The sequence below is a fragment of the Phaseolus vulgaris genome, chromosome 1 (assembly GCF_051622355.1).
Source record: "Phaseolus vulgaris cultivar YP4 chromosome 1, ASM5162235v1, whole genome shotgun sequence".
NCBI classification, from domain to species: domain Eukaryota; kingdom Viridiplantae; phylum Streptophyta; class Magnoliopsida; order Fabales; family Fabaceae; genus Phaseolus; species Phaseolus vulgaris.
In genome coordinates this window covers 7,013,654-7,037,631 of record NC_143498.1, presented here as the reverse complement: position 1 = coordinate 7,037,631, position 23,978 = coordinate 7,013,654, and the positions used below count along the sequence as shown (strand labels likewise).

At 35.0% G+C, this 23,978-nt stretch overlaps 2 protein-coding genes and 1 pseudogene across 22 annotated transcripts in view; 2 read left to right on the top strand and 1 right to left on the bottom strand.

The window, feature by feature from the left end:
• The window catches only part of LOC137813333 (P-loop containing nucleoside triphosphate hydrolases superfamily protein), a 29,517-nt gene extending 7,410 nt beyond the window's left edge, over positions 1-22,107 (bottom strand). For 4 of the 21 annotated variants that reach the window (XR_011081416.2, XM_068615492.1, XM_068615498.1 and 1 more), the window contains exons 1-27: positions 21,913-22,107; positions 21,749-21,838; positions 21,545-21,663; positions 19,552-19,665; positions 19,371-19,452; positions 18,994-19,061; positions 18,838-18,912; positions 18,538-18,683; positions 18,356-18,458; positions 17,964-18,044; positions 17,598-17,666; positions 17,421-17,480; positions 17,183-17,344; positions 14,518-14,574; positions 9,297-9,539; positions 9,147-9,215; positions 8,883-9,065; positions 8,109-8,213; positions 3,827-3,913; positions 3,551-3,700; positions 3,260-3,373; positions 3,105-3,191; positions 2,802-3,005; positions 2,536-2,709; positions 1,930-2,136; positions 1,026-1,115; positions 780-920 (exon numbers count right to left, since the gene is read on the bottom strand). Coding sequence is in view for 13 of the 21 variants with exons in the window: in XM_068615492.1 (XP_068471593.1) it covers positions 780-920; positions 1,026-1,115; positions 1,930-2,136; positions 2,536-2,709; positions 2,802-3,005; positions 3,105-3,191; positions 3,260-3,373; positions 3,551-3,700; positions 3,827-3,913; positions 8,109-8,213; positions 8,883-9,065; positions 9,147-9,215; positions 9,297-9,539; positions 14,518-14,574; positions 17,183-17,344; positions 17,421-17,480; positions 17,598-17,666; positions 17,964-18,044; positions 18,356-18,458; positions 18,538-18,683; positions 18,838-18,912; positions 18,994-19,061; positions 19,371-19,452; positions 19,552-19,665; positions 21,545-21,663; positions 21,749-21,838; positions 21,913-22,033 (3,201 nt within the window). In the remaining 8 variants the exon portion in view is untranslated. Of the gene's footprint in view, positions 1-779; positions 921-1,025; positions 1,116-1,929; positions 2,137-2,535; positions 2,721-2,801; positions 3,006-3,104; positions 3,192-3,259; positions 3,374-3,550; positions 3,701-3,826; positions 3,914-8,108; positions 8,214-8,882; positions 9,066-9,146; positions 9,216-9,296; positions 9,540-14,517; positions 14,575-17,182; positions 17,345-17,420; positions 17,481-17,597; positions 17,667-17,963; positions 18,045-18,355; positions 18,459-18,537; positions 18,684-18,837; positions 18,913-18,993; positions 19,062-19,370; positions 19,453-19,551; positions 19,666-20,078; positions 20,505-21,544; positions 21,664-21,748; positions 21,839-21,912 lie in introns of those variants that run through there. The other 17 variants (XR_011081418.2, XR_011081415.1, XM_068615494.1 and 14 more) reach the window with 13 other exon arrangements.
• LOC137813334 (large ribosomal subunit protein uL16 pseudogene) lies at positions 4,925-5,640 on the top strand (annotated as a pseudogene).
• A 1,490-nt stretch (positions 22,108-23,597) lies between the features above and the next one.
• Positions 23,598-23,978, top strand: LOC137815372 (uncharacterized). Its single transcript, XM_068618515.1, has one exon. It carries the CDS (start codon positions 23,598-23,600, stop codon positions 23,976-23,978), a length of 381 nt encoding a protein of 126 aa, XP_068474616.1.

Here is a 23,978-nt window from a genome sequence, read left to right as displayed (position 1 = left end):
TGAAGTGCAAAAGCAAAGAACAGAGTGATGGCTTCTACCTCTTGTGAGCTTATTTGGCTCGAACAGTTGCTTAAAGACCTTAAATTTGAGGAAGTTACACTAGTGACTCCCATTTGTTATAGTTAAAAGGAATAGAAAGAAATAGATGAAATGTAATTCTGATGTATTTTACAAATGTGATTACAGTTTCTATTTATAGACTGTTTTACAACCTAATTAAGGAAAGAAATAATAGGTAATGAAAGCCAGAAATAATTGGTGTTTAAAGTTGTACAAATCAAATCACTAACAAATTTGTCCTAATAAATATAGAATGGAATCTGCACTTAATTATAACTTAATTCTCCTGATTATGCAACAGTTATAACCAAGCTACCTTTCATATTTCATCAAATCTAGTATTTTATGAAAGAACCCAACATATCAAAATAAATTGGCGCTTACTCCAAGAAATGATTTTATTTGAAGATGTAACCACTCATTTTGTTAATTCCAATGATCAGTTGGCAAATATCTTCACCAAGCCATTGTAGGGTCGTAGAATTGACTTTTATGTAACAAGTTTAGTCAATATGATTTATGTGTTCTATAACTACAGACATTCATGTCCTGTTTATAACTGGAAAAAAATGATGAATGAGTGGCACATAAATGCAATAGATAAGTTACAATCTAAACAAATACTGCAGCTTCAATCAACCGATGAATGAAAGAAAATTACAAAAAAAAATAAAGGGTACTAATAAAGGTTTCCTAAATAGTGGAGTTGTAAACCTTACTTCCGATAATTTTGTTGATAATGATGTAATTTGCACATTGTTTGACTTTGACTGTTCTTCTATAGCTAGAAGTGCTGCCTTTTCTTTGGCAGACCATATAGCCCTTTCCTCCTCTATTTCCAAAAGTGAATCAGTGAGTTGCTGCAAGATCAAGAAGATATAATGAAACGCCTTAACAAGAGAAATGTCCTAAAAAGGGAAGACTGACAATAAAGTAGAAGAAAAGAATAACTGCAGCTGCACTACCATAGCCAACTCTTCCTTTTCTTCCATTAGTACTTTGATAGAGCTTTTCAAACTTTCTTGGTTGATATCAGATTCTTCCAATCTTTGTTTCTGGGATGAAAAAAATAAGATGCCAAATTTATGGTTTGAATGAGAAAGAATACCTGGCTATTAAATATTGTCATTGTTACAGTAAATCGCTACTTATGGTGGTTTGTAATCTGCAAGTTAGAGTAGTCAATTTCTGGCTCAACTGACAACTGTTGATTAGTCCATTCCACGGTAATAAAAATACCTCAATTAGCATGCATCTCAACAAAGACCACTAGCAAATCACATTAAATATTGTTAGATATAATTTGGTCTCACTAAATAGGGAGAAATATTTGACAGGGACATATCTTCCAAATATTTCCCATTATTAGGTATTGATTTTGTTCTTTATGATTGTATCTCTTCGTCATATAAAAGAATACTCATGTGTATAATCTACCTTCTTTGATTAACAGCTTTTTGGGCATGCACAATGTGGTAGCCAACTACCTTGTGCTTAAATTCAGCATTTTATTAGAAGAATGGGCTCAGTAATGAACTCTATACCACTTGGCTATAGAGAATTTAATGATACTATGTCAAAAACCAACTATGCCAAAAGCTTTAGGTATTAGGACCAGGTGATTACATGAATGGTTTTATAATTTTTATTTTTTAAAATATTATATTTCTAACATGTCTCCCAATTTTATATGTTTGCAACAGATCTCAACAGAGATCATTTGAAAATGATGTTAATAACTTCAGATTCTCTAACTATCTCAACTATATTTTACTTTCTATCATTTTTCCCTCCACCCTTTAATTCTATCAGCCATCTGACAACTGAGTTAAAAGGGAAAAACTAGGAAAATTTACAAAAAAAACTTACAAGAGCATAAATTTCCTCCTTCAAATGATGCAGTTCAGTGCTTGATGTGTTCAGTGTTTCATTCAAGCCTTCAAGTTCTAACATCAAACCTTCATTAATAGACATCACCTCTTCTTTCTCCTTTAACGTAGCTGTTATTTTTTCTTCCAATGAAGCAATTCTTGTTTCTGATTCAAATGCCATAACTTCCAGCTTTTTCTGCTCTTCCTGATGCATGCCAATATATACATATATATGAAAATAACCAATTATTCAACTTAAATTATATATATATAAACACAAAGAATGTATAAAAAGTAATCCAATCATAATCATAACTTCATTATAATGGCAAAAGGAAGGAATGCCAAGGTGAGAGCTCAGGAATGGCATAAAAACATCATAGAGAATTTGTAACATCTTATCTACAATTCTTTACGGGTACTGTCATTTAGAATAACTGAACATAACCTATTGTGACCAAAAGCATGAATTAGGAAAGGGAATTAAAGTTTAAACACATGTGTACACATACAAATAAGAGAAAGAACAATGGTTACAGCAAATTCAAATGAATGTCAATCAAGAAGTTTCAGCAAGCATAAAACATCAAGTCCCAAAGTCAACCTGTACTGTCTGTTCCAGAGAAAATGCTAAACCCTTCGGTCTTTTAGGATAAGACATCTTTGAACCCATTTCAACAATTGAATCACGTCTTCTAGCCGCAAGTGAATCACGTTCAAGAAGAGAGATTTGACCTTGCAATCGTTTAATCTCTCGCTCACCATAGGCTTTCTCACCCTAAGGTACACCTAATATGTTAGAGCATAAATTTGAAAAGTAAATAGCTTACGATGAAACCAAGAAATCATCGGATGTGGCAAGAAAACAACCTCAATTTTTGTTTTCTCTTGTATGGCAATCTTAAGCTTAGACTCAGTTTCTTTAAACTTGGTTTTAGCCTTCTCCAGATCTTTTCTTATAGTTTCTCTTTCCTTGGCCACTGTAGATGATGTCAAACAAGATAAATCCTTTTCAAGAGTTTGAATATAAGAAATCAACTCTACATTTTCAAATTTCTGTTGTTCTAAATTTTCCTGTAACAATAATAAACAGTTAGTGTCCATGTTTGCTGCACTGCACATTCAAAGAAATTAACAGATGGGATAGAAAACATTTCTAAAATAAAGGCCAACCATCAAAGAATTTTGGGAATTCTGAGCATCTAATTTTGATTCCTGAAGATGCTTCTGAAGATCAGCTACCTGGTTGTCCAGAAGAATCTGCCGCACAAATATTAGACCAACTAAGACATCTCTAGAAATATTTCATAATAGAAAGGAAGCTTTACCTTCTCACTCTCAAGCTCAAATATTTTCTTTCTGAGGCAAGAATTCAAATTCAGAGAATTATTCAAGATTAAAATGTGGTCTGCAGAATCCTCAGATACTGAGGTTTTGAAAACCTGTATCAAACCATAAAATATTAAGCCCTTCAACTAAAAGCATACACAATTTTAGGCATTAGTTAGAAAACAAATGATAACCGCTAAAGGCATCACAAGAAGTAAATGTTCTGCAATTTCATTTTACTTGCAACTATTGATCCTATAGTGCCTCAATGGCTCTATCAATACACTTACAAGGAGAGTATCACTGAGAGCAGAGAAACTTTTAATAGAATCATCCACCATAAACATAACACTTTGAACAGCATCTTTTGATTTTTGAATTTCAGATGAAATTTCTTCAATTTCCATGGAAACACTGATCAGAAAGTCAAAATTTGCATCCTACATAAAGCTTCAAGAATCAGCTTTAAAGGATAAGATATAGTGTGAACCAAAGCCATATAAAATTGTAAATTGATACTTAATTAGAAAAACATTACAAGAAAGCAAGAATCATCAATTTCATACATTAATGTTGCTCACAGTTTTAGTGGAAGTAAGTTGTTCATTAGCCAGTCGAGCTGCCTGTTGTGCGTTTATAAGCTCTTCATAGATCTAAGCAGATGAAACAAAATATAGGAATTATAATCTTAATTAGGAATACGATGACACGGATTTATATCTCCAGTAAGCTTCATATCTAAAGTTTGCAAAAAAAAAATATATTAGACAAATGCTCGTGTGTGTCCAATTTATATGGTTGCCCTGACCCTTGGAGTGTGACCCATCCTTGCTACCATATTTTGTCAACGAAAAAAGGAAAATACCATAAATATGTTAAAAGATAAACATAAATACAACTTATACACAGGCAGGTAATATTTAGTATCCTCTGTTTTTTCCTTTATTCCAGCTACAGAGTGAGAAAGTAGCAAGATACAGAGATGAGGTTGTTGTGTCATTGAAATTATCCTTGATATCTTGAAGTAGTTTCAGCATCAACAAGTTTAAAGAAGACAGTAGAATAAAGAAAGTTTATCTCAGGATTAGACTGAGGTTTACGGGTAGACCAACTTGACCAGAGTTCAGAAGGTAGATCAGACAATTTACAAATCTGGAAGTCCAAATGACCTCAGCAAATCTCTTGCTCATATTAGGTCCATGACAATTGAAGTTTAACATAAAATACAACTTTCTCACTCAAAATTCAACAAGTCTTAACCATCGTTTGATATTACTATAGTGGATGGTGTTGTGTAATTAGGAGATAATTATTCCATAATTAGTGCAGGTTCTGTTTTTTATTTATTAGGACAAATTTGATATCTTTTGGTGATTTGATTTGATTTGTATAGTTTTAATTACCTATTACATATGTACAACTTGTATTGCTTGATCTTCTAATTTACATTGACCAATAATGGGTAAAACATTGCACGAGCATTTCTTAGTACAAGAACTTACTGGATCAGATCTGAAATTCTCAAGTTCATTCCTGTTGGAGATCTCACATCGACTAGAAATGAGGATAATTCATTGTATATAAGTGGGTGCAAACCTCAACCTTATGAGCCGGTTTTATAGAGCGTCAACCCTAACGCGTTTGGAGCAGAGAGAGACGCAGCCATGGGGAGAAGACCTGCAAGGTGTTATAGGCAAATTAAAAATAAGCCATACCCCAAGTCCCATTTCTGTCGTGTTCCTGATCCCTAGATCAGAATTTACGATGTTGGCATGAAGAAGAAAGGTGTGGATGAGTTTCCTTTATGTGTCCATCTGGTTAGTTAGGAGAAGGAAAATGTGTCGAGTGAGGCATTGGAAGTTGCCCGCATTGCTTGCAACAAGTACATGGCAAAGTTTGCTGGAAAGGATGTTTTCCACTTGAGAGTTAGGGTGCACCCATTCCACGTTCTTAGGATGAACAAGATGCTTTCATGTGCTGGAGCTGATAGGCTCCAAACTGGAATGAGAGGTGCTTTTGGAAAGCCACAGGGTACTTGTGCTAGAGTGGCTATCGGGCAGGTCCTCCTTTCATCATGCACAGGAGGCTCTTCGCCGTGCCAAGTTCAAATTCCCTGGTCGTCAAAAGATTATTGTTAGCAAGAAATGGGGCTTCACTAAGTTTAGCCGTTCTGATTATCTGAAGTTCAAGTCAGACAACAGAATTGTTGCAGATGGTGTAAATGCAAAGATTCTTGGGAACCATGGACCATTGGCCAACCACCAGCATGGAAGAGCTTTCCTTGAGAGTGCTACTGCTTAAGTCTGTGTCTGTTATATCAAGTGTTAGAGATTGAATTTTAGTGGATTTGAAAGATTTAATCTGTTATTTTATCACTATATTCCATTAAACTAGGTTGAGTTAGGCTTAAAGTCCACTTCTTAATATGGTATCAGAGCCATTTTGATCTCATCCTAGCGAGTATTTGTTGGGTTTATCAGGCCACCACCCATAATATGTTATCCCACACACGAGCTGCTGTCACTGTCGGCGTGAAGGGGGTGTGTTGGAGATCCCACATCGACTAGAGATGAGGATAATTCATTGTATATAAGTGGGTGCAAACCTCAACCTCATGAGCCGGTTTTATGGGGTTGAGTTAGGCTTAAAGTTCACTTCTTAATAATTCCATATAACAAGCAGTGTTATCAATATCGGATAACAGTTCATATCGAAGACCCCAAAAACCCTTTACAGAGTTATAACGAACAACATAACGGGTTATGGCGGAAGCATTACGGTTAAAAAAAATATAATATATATATATATATAAATAACTTCAAAAAAATACAAAAATAATGAAAGTGTAGTGGCTGTCACATAGATAAAAAATGTGGTGTGTAATTATAATGTTTTAAATGGGCCCAAAAATAGGACAAAAAGACCTAATTTAAGTAATTTGTGATTTTTTATTAGGGTTTCAGCGGCACATTGCTGCAAAGCATTCAATATTTAAATTATATTTAATTTTATTAGGGTTTTTTTAGGTTAAAGTTGAAATGGGCCTTTGGCCCAAAAACTTAAATAGGCCCAAAAAGCCTAATTTAAGTATTTTGTGATTTTTTATTAGGGTTTCAGCGGCACACTGTTGCAGAGCATTTAAATATTTAAATTTTATTAGGTTAAAGTTGAAATGGGCCTTAGGCCCAAACTTAAGTTTCTTCAAAATTAGGGTTAGGTCATGCGCCGCCGGTTCCATCTTCCTTACGTTCAGCACCGTCGCGGCTCCGTCTTCCTCACTTGTAGCGCCGCCGCAAGCCCTTCTTCCTTAAGTGCAACCCCGCCACAACTCCCGTCTTTTCTCCGCTTTTTTCGATATATCTGAAATCCGTTAGCACTCCGACATGCCAATAGCGGCCGCCATGAGAAATCTGATTCGTCACCGCCTTGTTGTGGCGGTGGTCAGGAATTCCGCCACCGAAATCTGCCATGGCCGATAAGTGATAACACTAATAACAAGTTAGCGAAAAATTCAATTATGGTGAGATCACCTTGTTCTATCAAATATGCTTCTAGTTGTAAATGAGTAGGGAAATTTCAAATCTTTCCAAATTTCATCAGCCTTGTCCATTCAGAGAATACTTTGTCTGATCAAGAGAGATGATACAGAATGAACAATCCATTAAACGACCATATTGTTGTATTGACACTATAACAAATACATTTTATCCAATTCTGGTGGTCATGGAGCACTTCCATTAACAAATTCAATTATGTTCTTTGCACTACAAGCAATTGAAATAGATCGACTGCAAGAATGGTAGTGAGTAGAATCAAGAAAAGGTGATACAATAGTAGTTGTTGGATTTTCACTAGCATGGAGATACAAATGGCTATGAACACTAGGTATTTGTTCTAATTCTTCACTAATATTGAAGATACACGTGAGAAGAGTGCACAACAGAGCTCTTATGTTGAAGAGCTCAGATACCATACATTATCAAGAAAGAAAACATAGGTATGCAAATCACAGAAAACAAAATAGTTGAATGATCAATAATGGCTCCTTTCCTTTATTATGTGAAGATGAATGGTTTATATGCAAAGGAAAAATGTAACAAAAATAACAAAAGGAAGTTGCAGCAAAAGAAAGTTACAACTGTGTAACAAAAAGAAGTTATGAATGTAAACAACTCAGACAATGGTTAAGACAGGCTAAGAATAGGGATAACTGATGAATTGGTAATGAATGAAAGCTATGCCTCACATAATGATAGGAACCTTGGGAGAATCACACCGCAAAAGCTAGGTTAGGGATCAAAGATCTTATAAACCCAACACCCACTATTCTTCACAGCCGCTAAGCTCAAACAAGCTGACTGTGCACTAGCCCTTTGACTAGTCTTGGGTAAGCATGCTAAGAGACATGGTGGAAAGCACTGATCTGATACCAATTGATTAGAACCCTGAAAACCACAAACACAAAAGTCTAACTATTGTAGTTGGAAAGCCCAAGCATTTACAAATCCCACACGAGAGTCCCATACTTTCAGTGGGACTCAAGTCACAGACCTTGTTGCAATTAGATCCCAATTTAGGATCAACTGTTATGCTTTTCTAGTGAATGGAGCATGATAGTTATGCTTTCTCGAGTTTACACTTTAAGTGGATATTTATGGTGTTGTACTTGTAACTTTCTTTAGATGAGATTTGTTGGGACAGCAATATCATTTCTGTAGTTTGTGTTTTCTGTATTTCAATAAATATTACAGCTAGTTCCAGGTGTTCTATCAAATCTAGAAATTAGCATCACATAATCAGATTAGAAGGCATAGAGAAAGAAACATTGTTGACTTAAACGGTGATTACCTCTTTGTATTTCTCACTAGCACATATATTCTGCTCTGTTGCCAGATCAACAACTTTATCCAATCTTTGTTGGCCTGATAAGTTTTCTATTTCCAAAACCTTGATCTTCAAGATGCAAGGTAAAAATATAAGCAAGACACAACTAGAAATGACAGCATGAGTGTGTGTGTGGGGGGGGGGCCTACATTCTAATGCAGCATAAAGTAGAAAACTGGTTATAAAAACATTTTAATCATGTGAGGGTATAACTTCCTTCATCAGACATATAGTTATTTAGTTATAGCCATCATTATATTCTATATTCAGTTAGAGTAGTTTGTTACAGTTGTCACTGTCAGGTTTTCATAACTGATCCAGTCAGTTAGATGACTAAGCTCATAACTAGAACAAATCTCAGAAAACCATTCTCCAGTTTGTTTTTCAATAATATATAAACTTTGGAAGTAATTCAGTACTCCCTCTGTTTCTTTTATAAGTGTATGGTTCTTTTGGAGAGACAAACAAATGTAATAAATTATCTTGATTTTAACAAAGCAGGTATGAGATTTTCTATTTTACCCTTTTTCATTTTTACATTACATTAAATGCAATGTGTAAACTAACTAAATATTAAGTGAAGAGTAAGGGGTCTACTTGACAAAAAGAGTAATTAATATTGTCTTGAACTTTGTAAATGATAATTAAGTAAAAACAAATTTTTTTAAAACTCCAAAAGTTAAAGAGAGAGGGAATAATTGATAAAAAAAAATGTGAAAAAGGAAAAGAAAACAAAACCTGCTCTTGAAGTCTCTTGATAACAAGAATAGCATCTGATTCTCTAAAATTGGCATTTTTCTCAACATTCAAGCTACCATTATAGGCATAACTTAAAGATTCAACAGATTCCTTAGGATGGAGAGAAATTGAATCAATTAGCTGTTTTCTCAATGATTCCAGCTGTATATCACTTACAGTTCTCTGCAACAAGAAACATGTGGGCATATATTGAGTCTAGCAAATTCTGGTGCTGGAAGTGAATCAAGAATTAAGGGGGAAAACCTGAGTTTCAAATTTTAGAAACAAACTCTCATATTCTGCCTGCAATTCTAGAAATTTGTGGTCCTCCTGCTATATTTGCTCAATATTAGAATACAAATTACTAAAAATTAAAGAAATGAAAATATGAATGAGAAATCTAATATAACAAACCATTGGCAAGCTTTTCTTCCGTGATGGTGCCTTTTTCCTGTTTGTCACATGCAATAAAGCACAAGGGTTTGGTAGATTACAGTCCTTGTTAGCATCATCTTTATTATTGTCATCTTGCTTAAAGGGCTCATCCACATGAACAGCTTCATTTACAAGTTCCTCGAAAGGAAGAAGTGGTCCCATGTATCGATTAGGTCTTATGGGTTTTACAGTAGAAGCACTAGGTGGGATGATAGGGTATACCTAGGTGCATAAAACAAAATGAATCAGGATTCCAAAAATAAGATAAAAGCAACAAGTTAATTATCATAGTCCAAAATAAATTATGCACATATAATGGTAGTAATAATTTTAATTTCTAACATTTTATTTTTCTAGAAACATATATAAGAAAAATAAATACACCATTGATATTATGGGTTTGAAGAATCAAAGAAGGAAGGCAGATAAAAGAGAATCAAACACTAATTGATATTTACTTATGTATTATAATGTGCTTAAATCGTGTACATATGTTGATGTGCTCATAAATCCTAGAGTACTAATCTTTATTTATACTTTGTATTGTAGTCCTTAGTAAATAGGCAACCTCATGAAACTGACTTGTAAGGTGAGGTTTGCACCCACTTATATATTATAATTTAGTCATATCTTTAATCAACATAGGATCTCCAACATACTTACACAAAGGGTTGAACTTTTCAAGCAAGGAACTAGACATTTGTGAGTGGTCTAATAACGGTAACACAATAGGCCCAACAAACTATGTTGAAATGGGCTTTGACACCATCTGAGAAAGTACACTTTAAGTCTAACTTAACCTCACAAAACCAAGCATGAATGAGAGATGGAGAATCCATAATCGTGTGTATAGTCACTTATATACTATAGCTTGCAAGGTAATGTGTATAGTCACTTATATACTATAGTTTGGTCATATCTCTAGTCAATATAGATCTCCCACAATAACTAACCCTAAGAGATGGCAAGGAAATAAGGAAAGTAATAAAAAAGAATAGTTTCTAATAAGATATTTTCCTATATACACACTCCTAAAAACTTATTCGAATAAGTTGTCTTAAATAGAATTTATTAAAAAGTTGTTGTGTGCTTGTACCTAGTTCCTAGATATGTATTTCCCTATTCTATTATATTATCTTCCCTCTCACTCATTGTATCCAATATCTCCAAAGTTATTATAAATATGAGATCTTAAGAGAGGCAAATTCACTCTCTCATTCATTCTCTATTCTTTTGTATTTTTTTAAGTAAAATAAAATAGAAATCAAAGTTAAAGCTTCTTCAGCTAGTGTTACGACATAGCATCAATCCTTGTCCCAAAAGAACTACGAATGTGTTTCCTTGACTAAGACAACTGACACGATGAACTTGATAAATTTGACAAACTTGGAACAAGTTGTTGCATCTTGGTAAGGCTAAGATGACCCAACCAAGCATGAATGAGAGATGGAGAATCCATAATCGTGCCAACATGTGCAGAGGTTTATAGGTGATAAAGACCAAAAGACTCACATTCGGTGTCAATCATTTGCCCCGAACTTCGGTCTTGTAAATAAATAGAATCTTTGGTAAAAAAAATAACACAATCAAGGGAATGAGAGAGACGACTAATGAATAATAACTTAAGTGAAGACCCAAGGACATGTTGCATAATTAGGAAATAATTATTCCATAATTAAGTGCAGATTTCATTCTCTATTTATTAGGACAGATTAGATATATTTTAGTGATTTGATTTGTATAGCTTTAATTACCTATTATTTCTTTCCTTAATTAGGTTGTAAATAGTCTATAAATTGAGACTGTAATCACTTTGTAAACACATCTCAAAAATACATTTCATCTATTCCTTTCAACTTACACAGAACATTATCAATAGATAAAGAAGGAAAAGATTAATGGTACCAACACCGTACGATGAGACCTTAGATCCCTTGGACATGGTAATCGGAGGTAAATAACTCGTAGTAGACAGGAAAGAGAAAAGAGATTTATTACCAATAATGTGATCTGTGACATCTGAGTGTAGAATCCAATGCCAAGGAAGTAGAGTGAGTGAGGCCAGGAAAAGATGTACCTCAGAGTGCAAGAGAATGAGTACAACTAGAGATCTGACAATCCTCATACCATTTAAGAAATTCATTGAAAATAGCAAGTTGTCCTAAGGTATCAAATAAGGGAGTACTAGGTGAAGTAGGTCCCACATTAGATGTTTGCGAGGGAGTAGAAGAAGAGGCCATAGATAAAGATCAGACAACAAAAAAACCTAAAAATCAAATGAGCTTTGATCAACAAGACAAGGCCAGATCCATAACATGGATGACAAGGCGATCTCGTCGATGCGACAACACATCGACGGAGTCGACAGAGAGATATTGGCAACAACAACAAAAAAATCGATGAGCAATGGGTTCACCAAGACAAGGATAACCCAATTGGCGACAACGCGATAGCAGGGCAAGAGGGCAGCGGGCGGAGAGTTGGCAGCTGGGACGGACTCTGTAAAACACCGATGAACAGTGGGTTTACACGAAAAAAATTGAACTCTAACCCTATGCTCTAGATACGATATTAAGAATAAAGAAAATAAATATAGGATTAACATCCTTATGTAAAATACACACATAGGGTAGTTTATTTATAGATATGGAAATAATAACATAATAGAAACTATGGGCTAAGCCCGTTACATTCAACAATTTTGAAAGAGTTCTCACATTCACAAACCATGTCTCCACAAGACTTCAGATTGCGGACATTTTCACTAAGAAGCTTCCTCATGACAAATTCCAAGATCTTGTTAACAAATTGGAAAGGATTAATATTCATTTACTAACTTGAGGGATAGTATTATAAATAGCAGATTATTAGGATAAAAATATCTTCAATATTTCCATATCGATTCACAACAAATATCTTTAAAATCTTCCTACTCATTTCAACATATATTTTTATTTCCTTATTTTAGAGAGTTTGTTACAAAAAGAGGTTTCGAGAATGTAATGTGTAATTCTTATCAATAAAATAAGTTTTTATTTCCTTACATCGTTCATGCCAATGTTAAAAGATAGTATCAATACGTTGTTCTTAGGAAATGGGTTTATATCTAACTCAACTTCACAAACCCAGTTTGTAAGGTGAGGATTGCACCTCATTCATATATTATAATTCAGTCTTATTCCTCATCGATGTGGTATCTCCAATGCATCCCCTCACGCCGAGGAATGAAAATCTTAAGTCCAAGAGGTGTCCGATAGCGATGGCATAATATTCCCAAAGAACTTGATTGGGATAGGTTTTAAATTGTTCAAATACCATCTCTGCAAGGCTATCAAACTCACAGGTTCACTCTTAAACCCGTTCGAGTTTAAGAGTCTAGTGGTGACTCACGAGTTAACTCGTGAGTAGACCAGTTTTTTGGCCCACTCAGAGTGGACTCGGACAGACTCGCTAAACTTGGTCCAAACCTCACGAGTTGGAGGCCGAGTCAACAAGTTCTGAAAGAAAACAAAACTCGTTGCCTCGTCTTGTGTTTTCGCATTTCGCTTCATTGTTTGCCTCGTCGTCATCGCTTCGCTGTTGAACGTCGCAATCTCAAATCTCCTCAGATCACATCGTTGCACCTCGCCGCACCTTATCATGCCTCGCCTTCGCAACCTCGTTCAGGTAGGCTCTGCCATTGGGTTGTACCGTGGCGATGCAGTTGTGGGTTTGAGGGATTAGGAAATTTTAATTTCAAGGTTTGTTGATTGGGACAAATTAGGGGTTATCATGAAAGTGATTTTTAAGTCATTGGGCATATTTTTTTTTCTAAAATAAAATTGGGATAAAATTATTTTTTATTGTTTTAATTTGGGTGTTTTAGTACAGTAAAATTGTGGAATTACTACTCAAATTGTGAAACTGGTCAAAGTGAAATGTAATTATGCTTAAAAACATTTAATAGAGACATTCAATATTATGGAATTAGTATATGAATTTTTTGTATTGAATTTTTATATAAAGTAGACTCGTAGAGGTTTACGAGTTGAGTTTATAGACCTTCTACGAGTCTGATAACCTTGCATCTTAGTAAGTGGGTTTATGTCTAACTCAACCTCACAAAATCGACTTGTAAGATGAGGATTACGACTCACTTATATATTAAAATTTGGTCTTATTCCTAGTCAACATAGGATCTCTAACAATTGAATTATTTAGTTGTTTTGTAAGTACTCGGAGTTTGTTAGTATAAACTATATGACATTTGTCAATTTGTTAGTTAGTTACGTAGTTGGTTAGATATCTCGACCTATATAATGGGTATTCTCTGTATCACTCATCAGAATGAATAAAAATAATACATTTACAAAACCTATTGTCTATCCTTTTTTATTTCTATTAGCTTGTCTCAAATAAAGCCTTCTAAAAATAATCAACCTAATCTGAGATTGGAATGAAGGAACTAGATTGCAAGGCCAGCTAATACTTCTAATAAAGCCATGAGACTAGGCATATAATGTTGCTAGAAAGTTGAAAAAGTAGATTGATGTCTTTGGGAAATATAGGACCAAACTAGTTTCTCTAGGCTAGCTGCAAGACTCGGAACATATATCTGGGAAAGCCACGGGGCTAGTCTTATGTCTCTAATCTTATAATGTATAATTTGAACCAAAGAGACAGCAAATCTAATTAAAAAAGATCATGGGTTGACAAAAGACAGAAAACAAACCAAATAATAGTGAACGAAAATGGTGTAAATAATCATGAATCATAAAACAAAAATGTCTAAACCTGTCAGAATGAAGACAAGGGCATTGGAATTTGTGGCCAAAGGTAGCCAAAAGAACCATAATAATAAACTACAACCCCGCAGTGTCACAATAGCAGCTATAGGCCAACTCTATTTTTGCTCCATGAATGTAGTGCACTCTTAGTAATCCAGGTTAAGTATAGACAATTCAGATATTGACTGGACCAGAACAACTAGTAAACCATCTGCCTAAGAATTTTTTATAAACAAGGAAATGTTTCTTAGCAATTCTAAATTTGTATCTGTTGCTACAGCATAAAACTGTAGCATAGAAATTACTAAATTTTGCCTAAGTAAAGGATAGGAACAAAACAATCAATTTAATCAGCAAGAGACAGATTCATATCACAATTCATAAAAAATAAGACCCATCAAAACTAACAATCCAGCAAGAAGGTGAAATATTACATTTCCTGGATGCTCCTGTGAAAGTTTTCCAAAACACCATGTATCCCGCCTCTTGTCCTGCAGAGCATATGCATGAAAACCTAATCACTAATGGTAGTGAGAGCAGAATAAGAAACAAGGAAAACAAAATCATGCAAAAGTGTAAAAGTTGCATAGGTTGATCTTAAGAAAATTAAGCAATTGCATGAAGAGAAATGGAAATAACAGTATTAAAGAGGAGATTAGGATAATCAGTTGCTGGAGCAAAGTTTTATTCACTACAATTCTTGCGTAGGCTAAATTCGTGATTATTGCTTTAGAAGCATGTTGTTAGTTCTTATGGCATCCTCTATAATTGTGATTAGTATTTTAGATTTAGATGAAATGGGCCGCATCCAGGTTCAGGCTCAGAGTCATATTTATCAATTATTGTATGCATATGTTAATAGGCTTTGTCAAAATCCCTTGATTTATGCTCTAGATAATATTTCCTTGTATAGTTTTAATTACATAATTAAGAGATTTTATTACATTCCATAATTAGGAGGACTGATAGGCTTACAATATATTTTATATTTATTGTACAGGATCATTGATCCTGAATTATAGGGATAGATTGTATCTATCATAAATTAGGATTTTCTGTCATTAAGGTTTTTGTATTCTATTTTAGAGCAATTGCTCCGCTATGAATATCATCAATAACAGTTTTTCTGACATGGTATAAGCACTCTAAAATCCTTGGGAGCCTGCATTCCTAAACCACACCCGTTTCTTTCTTCCCATGTATTCACCTGTGCGACCTGCACTGCTGCAACACCACACCCCTTTCTTTCTCCCTCTATAGTCCTTTTAGGCCTACATTACCATACTTCAAACCTCAAAAATGTCCTATCTCAGAAAACCCTTAACCAATCAGTCAATTTGGGTAAGTTGAACCGTAGAATATTCAACCAAGCCTTAGGCTTAATGGCAAAAATACCTAAAAGGTTCTCACTTTGTCCAAACCTTCTTAGAAGGGAAGGGCAAATTAAGTCATCTCACTGACAACCCTCTGAAGTCTTTAGATCCCAAATTTGGTAGCATAGACAAGGCAAATGTGGTTGTACTGTCATGGTTGTGAAATGCCATGACACTAGAGATGAGTGATGCTTACATGTTTCTAAAGACAACTAAGGAGGTATAGAATAGTTAAGAAAATTATTCCAAAATTGGTGTTGCTGCCCAAATCTATGAGATTAAGATGAGAATCTCCAATACAACACAAGGGAATTACTTGGTCAGTGAGTACACCCATGAAATACGAAATTTGTGGCCAGAGTTGGACCATTATGAGCACTTTGAAGCAAAATGTAATGAAAATGCTGACCTACTCAAACTCTACGAGGAGAAGGACAAGATCTACAAGTTCCTAACAGGATTAAACAACGATTTTGCCCTAATAGAATTCAAGTGCTAGGGAAAGGTATTGCACTAACAGACTATTTTGACAACTCCGTCCACATTATGATGAAGGTTGCTCGCTTAAAAAAAGGAATTGTTTTTTCCTAATGGAACTATATTCCATGACTCTAGGAGAGAATGGAAATGATTGGGTGTAGACCAACAATGTAAAACATTGTGAAGAAGGAAATGTTCCCATTGATGTTGGAAGATACCAAAGGTTAGTTGGTAAACTAATTTACTAGTCTCATATCCAGACTGACATTGCTTTTTCAAATTGTTAAGTCAGTTTGTGCACTCTCCTAGTGAAGAAAACCTTGAGGCAGATTACTGAACTTTGGGGCACTTAGATGAGCAATATAGGCAAATGTTTGCTTTTAAAAGAAACAGTAATTTGGAAAAGCAAGAAACAAGTAGTTGCTAGAAACCAAATTTAGAGCAATTGTCCAAAACATTTGTGAAGGACTAGTCGCTGAAGTTGCACTGTGACAACAAGGGTACAGTAAGCACAACTAATAATCCCATCCAGCATGTAGAACAAATCACATTGAGATTGCTCACCACTTTATATAAGAGAAATTGGATGCTGGAATTATCTGCTTGCCAGTTGTGCCTTCCGATAAACAGCTGGCATCTTTGACCAATAGCAAGATTCATGCTTTAGAGTTTGATAAGCAAGTTGGGCATGACAGATGTCAGTGCACCAACTTGAAGGGGGTGGGGGAATTAAAGGTAAGCAGTGTGCTTTGCTCCATGCATCAAGGATTTTATTTATTCTATTTGAAATATATAAAATATTCATTATTACTTGTTTTATTTTGTTTCCTTTTTTCAGTCATTGAATAAGGAGTCTCAAGTTTGAAAGAGAATAAATTCTCTCTTATATTTCTCATTACATACATTGGATATATATACATAGATGAGTTGGATATTTTCGGAAATAAAGAACACCTATTCTAATAAAAAAGAATCCCTTAGAGTGTGGGACTGTTATGCTAGTAATAAAAACAAGATACAGCAAAATATACAGAATTAAAATTAAGAATAAAATCTGAAACTTCCTAAAATATCTCAACAAGGAATACACTTTAATGTAATATTTATATTTAAGACAAGTAACAAAATCCCCCCAACAGCACAGCATTTCATGCTTTATTTGTAGGATGTATCCAAAACATACTGAAATTAGCTTTAATGACCAGGAAAGAAATTTAAAAGGAAAACATGCCATGCTTAATAATACCCTTTTAATATGCTCACGACTTTCATCCCTATTTGAAAACAGAACCATTGAACTCAAATTTTCAATTTTCTTGGCTTGTTCCTTTACTCTTTTTTCCCATTCAGCTTGAGCTTTCTTTTCCTCCTCCAATTCCAAAGCTATGCGTTCCCTTTCCAGTTCAGTCTGACAAGATAAACATTGTAAGATGCAGAATACACAAAAACAAATTATAATTAACCCCAAAGGAAAATTCATACACCTGTAATAATGTATTTCGAAGGCTCAGAATCTCCTTTTCCAAATGCCCTGAATGAGAACCCTAAAGAAAAGATAAAAGCATAATTATGCCAACACTTCAGGAACTAACTTTTTTGTTTACTTTCTCTCAAACAATAAGCTCATCAAATATAAAATAGCAACTGAAAAATAGGCCCACCATCAATTTGGCACGAAGATCTTCAATCTCCTTCTTTTGGCGCTTTAATAAAGCAGCATCGGTCAAAATCTGTGAGCAAAAACAAAATGAGAAAATTACTGTGAAAGATGCACATCACTGCAGAACCAAATGATACAAAATAAGACAGAAGGCAGAACTGCACTGCAAAAGTAAACTGTAAGAACATCTATATATTAATAAAGGAACATGACAAGAGATGATGCAATGAAAATATACTTGCTATGAAGAATAACTTCATTAGAGAAAAGAGAAAGTAACAGAAAAAACTACTTTGAAATGGCTAGCAATAAAAAAAAAATCAAAATAAAATAGCCCTACAAACAAGGGAAATGGGTTAGACAAAACCTCATTCACTTGAGCACAATTTGTGACACGCAATGCTCTACTTGCAAATTGAAGACTGCTTTTAGTTTCATCTGTATGTATCTGTCATGTAACAATAACAAATGTTATAAAACAACTAGACTGAAAGAATATTAAAGGATAATTTTTATGCTCCTTCATAAAAATATGAAATGTAATCGTGGGGTGTGCATAGAAAAGAATACAGGATATTGATCTGTCTGACCAGTGATAGCTAGGAAATTTAATTCTTAGATTAGATGGGCATTAATCAAGTGATATACAAAACACCTCGCAATATTATACCTCCAAGCCAGTTATTGCATAGTAAAACGTGGTAGGTGTTAAACTCAAGGATATTTGATTTAAGAGTGTGAAACACAGGAATACCTTACCTGCGCAAGGGTAATATTACATATTATAGCGGTTTTAGCATTTCCTCCTAAAGAAGGTTGCAAAATTCGAGTGAGCTTGCTATCTCGGTATGGAACATGGCCCCTGCATAAGATATTATATGTTCTTCTTTCCTTATTCAAAAATTTAAATAAGAAAGTTAAATATAATCATTTAAACTTACCCTTGACTCTCAGCACCTTCACTCAATTTTTTAATCACGGTTCCCAAAGTCATTAAGCTTTTGTTTATGTGAGAGCCTTCTTTGAGTCGGACGCCTTCAGCACCAGTTTTTGCAGCACGCTCTGACCCAGCAAGATCCACTAAATTCTAGACGTAAGAAGATAACTATTACCAATATGAAAAATTACCCAAAAATAGTCACTTAAATAACAGAAAAGATAAATGCATGTAAATAACAATTAACAAAAGGAAAAACTTTTCCCCCAAGAGATTGTTAGTTAAAAATGTGACATTAACATACCAACACTGATACACGGACAGCATCACAAGAGCTGCCACTATCTTCATCTTCGCTTCTGTCCCTACTCTCAATTATCTATTAAACACAAGGTATTAATTAGAAGTATCTAATAAAACGAGAGAAAAAAAAATTACCATCTCAAATAGCACTTATTACCATGCGGAAAATAGTATGGGACCTACTACTGTACAAATTCATATTTGTCTCTCCAATATGTCTATGAGCTGATACAATTGTAAATAACATACAAAAAAAATTAGTTAACCATTACAGATAGCATAAAATATGCTAAAAAGTACAATGGATATAAAATATGGTGTTTGCTTGAGGGAGATGAAGCAATAGTCTAAAAGATACTTCACAAATATAAACATACTGCAAAGTTAACCAAAAGCATGCATAATCACACAAAAATGCTAGCAAACAAAGGAACCACAGAAATCAAAATTGAAATAGAGGTTCCCTTCCGTTTCAATCTCAGTATGATGAGAGCTAAAATGCAAAACATAAGTAAAATGCAACAGATAAATTACATTCTCCAAACTCCATGAGATTAAGGACTTGCTCAGGAGAGGCAACAATTTCTTCTCGCAACCCCGCAACATATATCCCACGCTGTGATTTCAAAGAAAAAGTATGTAAAGCATTAAGGAATACAAATATAACACCAGTGACCAGATATGGACAAGCTTGAAAAATATATCTGTAAACAACCTCTAGATTTTCATGAATCTGCAGCTTTCGATGTTCAGGAGCCAACAAATCATTTATCTCTTCATTATAAATCTCCATGTATGACATTCTAAGAAGAAATTCTCGATCAACGTCCTAAAATAAATATTAAGAAATAGTATTCCATTCAGTATGAGATCAATATCAAAAGGAGATAATGCAAAAATAATAAAAGTTAACAATATTATCATAATTGTTGGTGTAGATCAGTTAATGTAGTCTACACAAGCACAATAGTCTCAATTGATAATCAAATCGTAATATTTTGAATTTTTTTGTAATAAATTTATTTATAGATATGAATATCTCATTAGGGGAATCAAAATGTCCTCTAATCATGTGCAATGAATGCAATAAGCTTATATACTTGTGCATTTGTGTGTATTCTAACACGTGATTTTATGCTCAATGTGCCTCTAATTTATCTCGTGTAAACATGGTATGGAGAGCCCAAAAAGAGATTCTTTGAATACTGTATCAACCCAGTGGACCCACTGTCCAGAAGATACCCTTTTGACAACTGCGTATATGTCTGAATCGCCCTCTCTGTTGGCCCCCTGCCACTTTTCTCCGCTGATGTTTCACTTTCCAACAACTTTTGCTGCAATTTTCTGACAACAGTGATTTAGTTACACAGAACAGTGTACCTTGGCCTTCCGGGACTCCTCTTCTCTCTCCTGTTTTGTTTCTTTTGTTTGCAAGCTACAATTGTCGCCACACCCTCTTCACATTCCAAGACAGAGCTCCCTCTTGTTTCCAATATTCTTGCTGCCTATGAGATTTTCTCCAGAGGTTAGAGGGCCACTCGAACTCTTGTGCTACAGTTTCGGCTGCACACACATGGGTAAATCTATTGTTTGCATCTCACACACACCCTCCTTGGACCCTTGGGTGATTGACTCAGGGATATATTTGATAATAGTTCTCTTTTCTCTTCCTTTTCTGATTTTTCACCCACCATTATATCTACTAATTACACTCGTACCCAATTCAAGGGCAACCAAACTCCCAGATCTTAATATTATATATTGTAGCAATAATAGAACAGTTTAGAAGGATAGACTTCAGGATCATTTCTAGATTACCAAATGATGAAGCTTCATTAAGAGCAGAGTTATAACAACCAGCACTTCTTACAACTACTAGTTGCGAATTCAGATGCACTCCCCGCCAACTCTAATACCTTTAATTGCAAGGAGACGCCCACAAGAACAAAGATTGTCTTTAATTATTAAAGACCCCATGAAGTATAAATTAAATAACAATATCCAACGTTTTAGCAATTTAGGCGCACCTCACGTTTTCAGCCTCTCAATTCAAATTACAGTATCACAGCATTAATCCTTCAAAGAATTTAGTTCTCCAAAGTTCAAAATTCTAAAATTCCATGTTTATTTGTCCCTATGACGACTAAAGTGGAGACACAAAAGGATGAATCTGATAACTGTTATCCTTATCTGTAAAACAAATTCAGCAACAAAAACCTATGAAGAAGATATGTAAAAATGTCAGATATAAAACTATTCATCTACTTTTCACCCAACACCTGAACTTTTCAACATGATATACATATATATAATACCAGAGCCTCTAAGGTCTAGAGTTCTATTTTTTTGGCCCAGTTTAAACAAACTTCTACATAAGTATTTATACAAGACAAAAAAATGAGTGAATTGAACTTCTGAACTTAACTTTAATGAAAGCTATCCGGTTTAACTTCTCCAAAACCTTAACAGTTTGTTCAGAACAGAGAAGCCCCAAAAACTCTTCGAGGTTGTACTGTGTCTAAACAGACCTAAGTACATAAGTTGATTCTACCTTATGGAAAAGCACAAGTCACTTATTTTCTTACCCCTATAAGTGTGTATAAGAAGTGTATCCAAACATTGTTTTTATCAATTAGAAATCAGTTTCAACGTTTCAAGTATTATGTATTGGTTTTGTGACCAAAAAAACGAAAGTACGGAGTGGTTACTTGTTGAATGATTCGAAACAAATCGTTAACAGCGAGAGGAATGACTCCAGGTTCAGCTTTCGAGCCTCGCATCGTGAAAGTCTTCCCACTATTCGTCTGGCCGTAAGCGAAGACAGTGCCTTCAATTAACATAACATCACAAACCCTAAGTTAACCAATCCAAGTAATTACCAACAGCAAACTGAAGTAGCAAAGCATGCAAACCGTTGAATCCCCGAACTGCGGCCTCCACGATATCCTTGGTGCGAGCTTCGTAGACTTGCGCGGTTGCAGAACTATCGCTGAATATTTGGTCTGCGAAACATGACTCAGGTTGAGAAGTAAATTTGCAAGAAGAAGAAAGTGAAGAGAAAGTAAGAGAAGAGTACCAAAATCAAATTTGGAGAGGTTGGGAATGGCGATGGAGTTGCCGAAGATTCTCCAGGGAGTTGTTTTGGCATCATCTTGGGAGAGAGGCTTTGCTCGGACGCTGACGTGAATCCTCTCCATTCCGATCACAGTCCAAATGGCAACACCTTCCTCTCTGCAACACCTCAAATTTAATTTCAATTTGTTTTCCCGCCTTATGTGACGAATTAGGGCAAGTCCGGTTGATAATATAATTACAATAATTAATAAAAATTAGAATGTTTTTATAATTCTTTTTTATATATATTATATATAATTCTATTTTTTATATTTTTGGATTTTTTTTATTGTAATAATAGTTATATTAAATTTTTAATTACTTTTGTTGTTTTTATTATTTAAAATTGGAAATAGTAGCACTTGTATATTTCCATTAGTATACATGTAAAATAATATATATATATATATATATATATATATTAGTAGCACTTTTATCATGAATTGTTGGGACGTCTTTAAAACTGACATTATGGAGGCTTTGCAGGTTTTCCATGAAATCTGGATGATACTAAAAGGGTGCAATGCCTCTTTTATTGCTTGGGTACCTAAAGTGAATGATCCCCTTTTTCTCGACCAATTCAGGCCCATCTCCCTTATAGGAGTCTTCTATAAGATTGTTACTAAGGTATTAGCAGGTCGAATGAAGGATGTTCTCTCTTTGGTCATTCACGAAGATCAATCTGCTTTTCTGAGGAACAAAAGCATGTTGGATAGTGTGTTTATAGCAAACGAGGTGGTGAGGAGGTTAGGAGGAATTGGAGGAGTGCACTTTGTTTTAAGGTGGACTACAAAAAGGCATATGATTTGGTAAGGTGCGACTTTTTACTTGATATGTTACAAAGGTTAGGCTTTCATAGCAAATGGGTAAGGTGGGTTACAGGCTGCTTGGAATCGTCCTCCATTTCTGTGCTGATTAATGGAAGCCCAACAGAGGAATTCAAACCATCAATGGGGCTGAGACAGGGTGACCCTATGGCTCCATTTCTATTCCTGGTGGTTGTTGAGGGTTTGGCTGGATTAGTGAGACAAGCGACTAAGCAAAACATGCTTACAGGTGTGAAGGTGGGAAGGAAGGAAATAGTATGCAGTATGCTCCAATTTGCAGACGACACCCTATTCACAATTGAGGACTCTTTCTCAAATGTGTTTACGGTAAAGATGATTCTAAGATGCTTTGAACTAGTTTCCAGATTGAAGATTAATTTTCACAAATCGAAATTGGCAGGGATAAATGTGGATAGGTTCACTTTAGAAACCTATGCCAAGACTTTAAATTGCAACATTATGCGGATGCCTTTCAAGTACTTGGGGTTGTAGGAGGTAATCCAAGGAAGGTATTGTTCTGGGAGCCTGTCGTCAACAAGATCAGTGCTAACTTAGTACTTGGAAAGGGAGATGCTTATCTATGACAGGTAGAATTTGCTTAATCAAATCGGTCTTTACATCCATTCCTCTCTTTTACTTATCCTTCTTTAAAGCCCCGATATTGGTATGTAATAGAATTACGAGCATACAAAGGAGATTCTTGTGGGGTTGGGGCAGAGATAACAGATCCATACCTTGGGTAAGCTGGGGAAACATTTGTAAACCTCTCAAGGAAGGTGGGTTAGGAATTAAAGATATCAGGAAGTTCAACTATGCCCTTATGGCGAAATGGAAATTGAGGTTAATGAGCGAAGCAAAGGGGAAATGGAAAGATATCTTGGAGTCTAAATATACGGTGTTATCTGGTGTTAACCATGTTCGGTCTTGTTGTCAATCCTGGTGGTGGAGAGACTTAGAAAACATATGTAGGGAGGGTGATGGTGTAGGTTGGTTCCAACAAGCTGTTGCATGGAATGTCAGATCTGGGGACTCTGTACACTTATGGGAGGATCCTTGGATTAATAACAGTAATATTAAGGAGTTATATCCTAGATTATTCTCTTTATCCTTGAATCAAGGGATGACGGTGGGTGAGGCTGGCTTTTGGGATGACTACGGATGGCATTGGCACCTAAAATGGAGGAGGGAGAGATTCAACTGA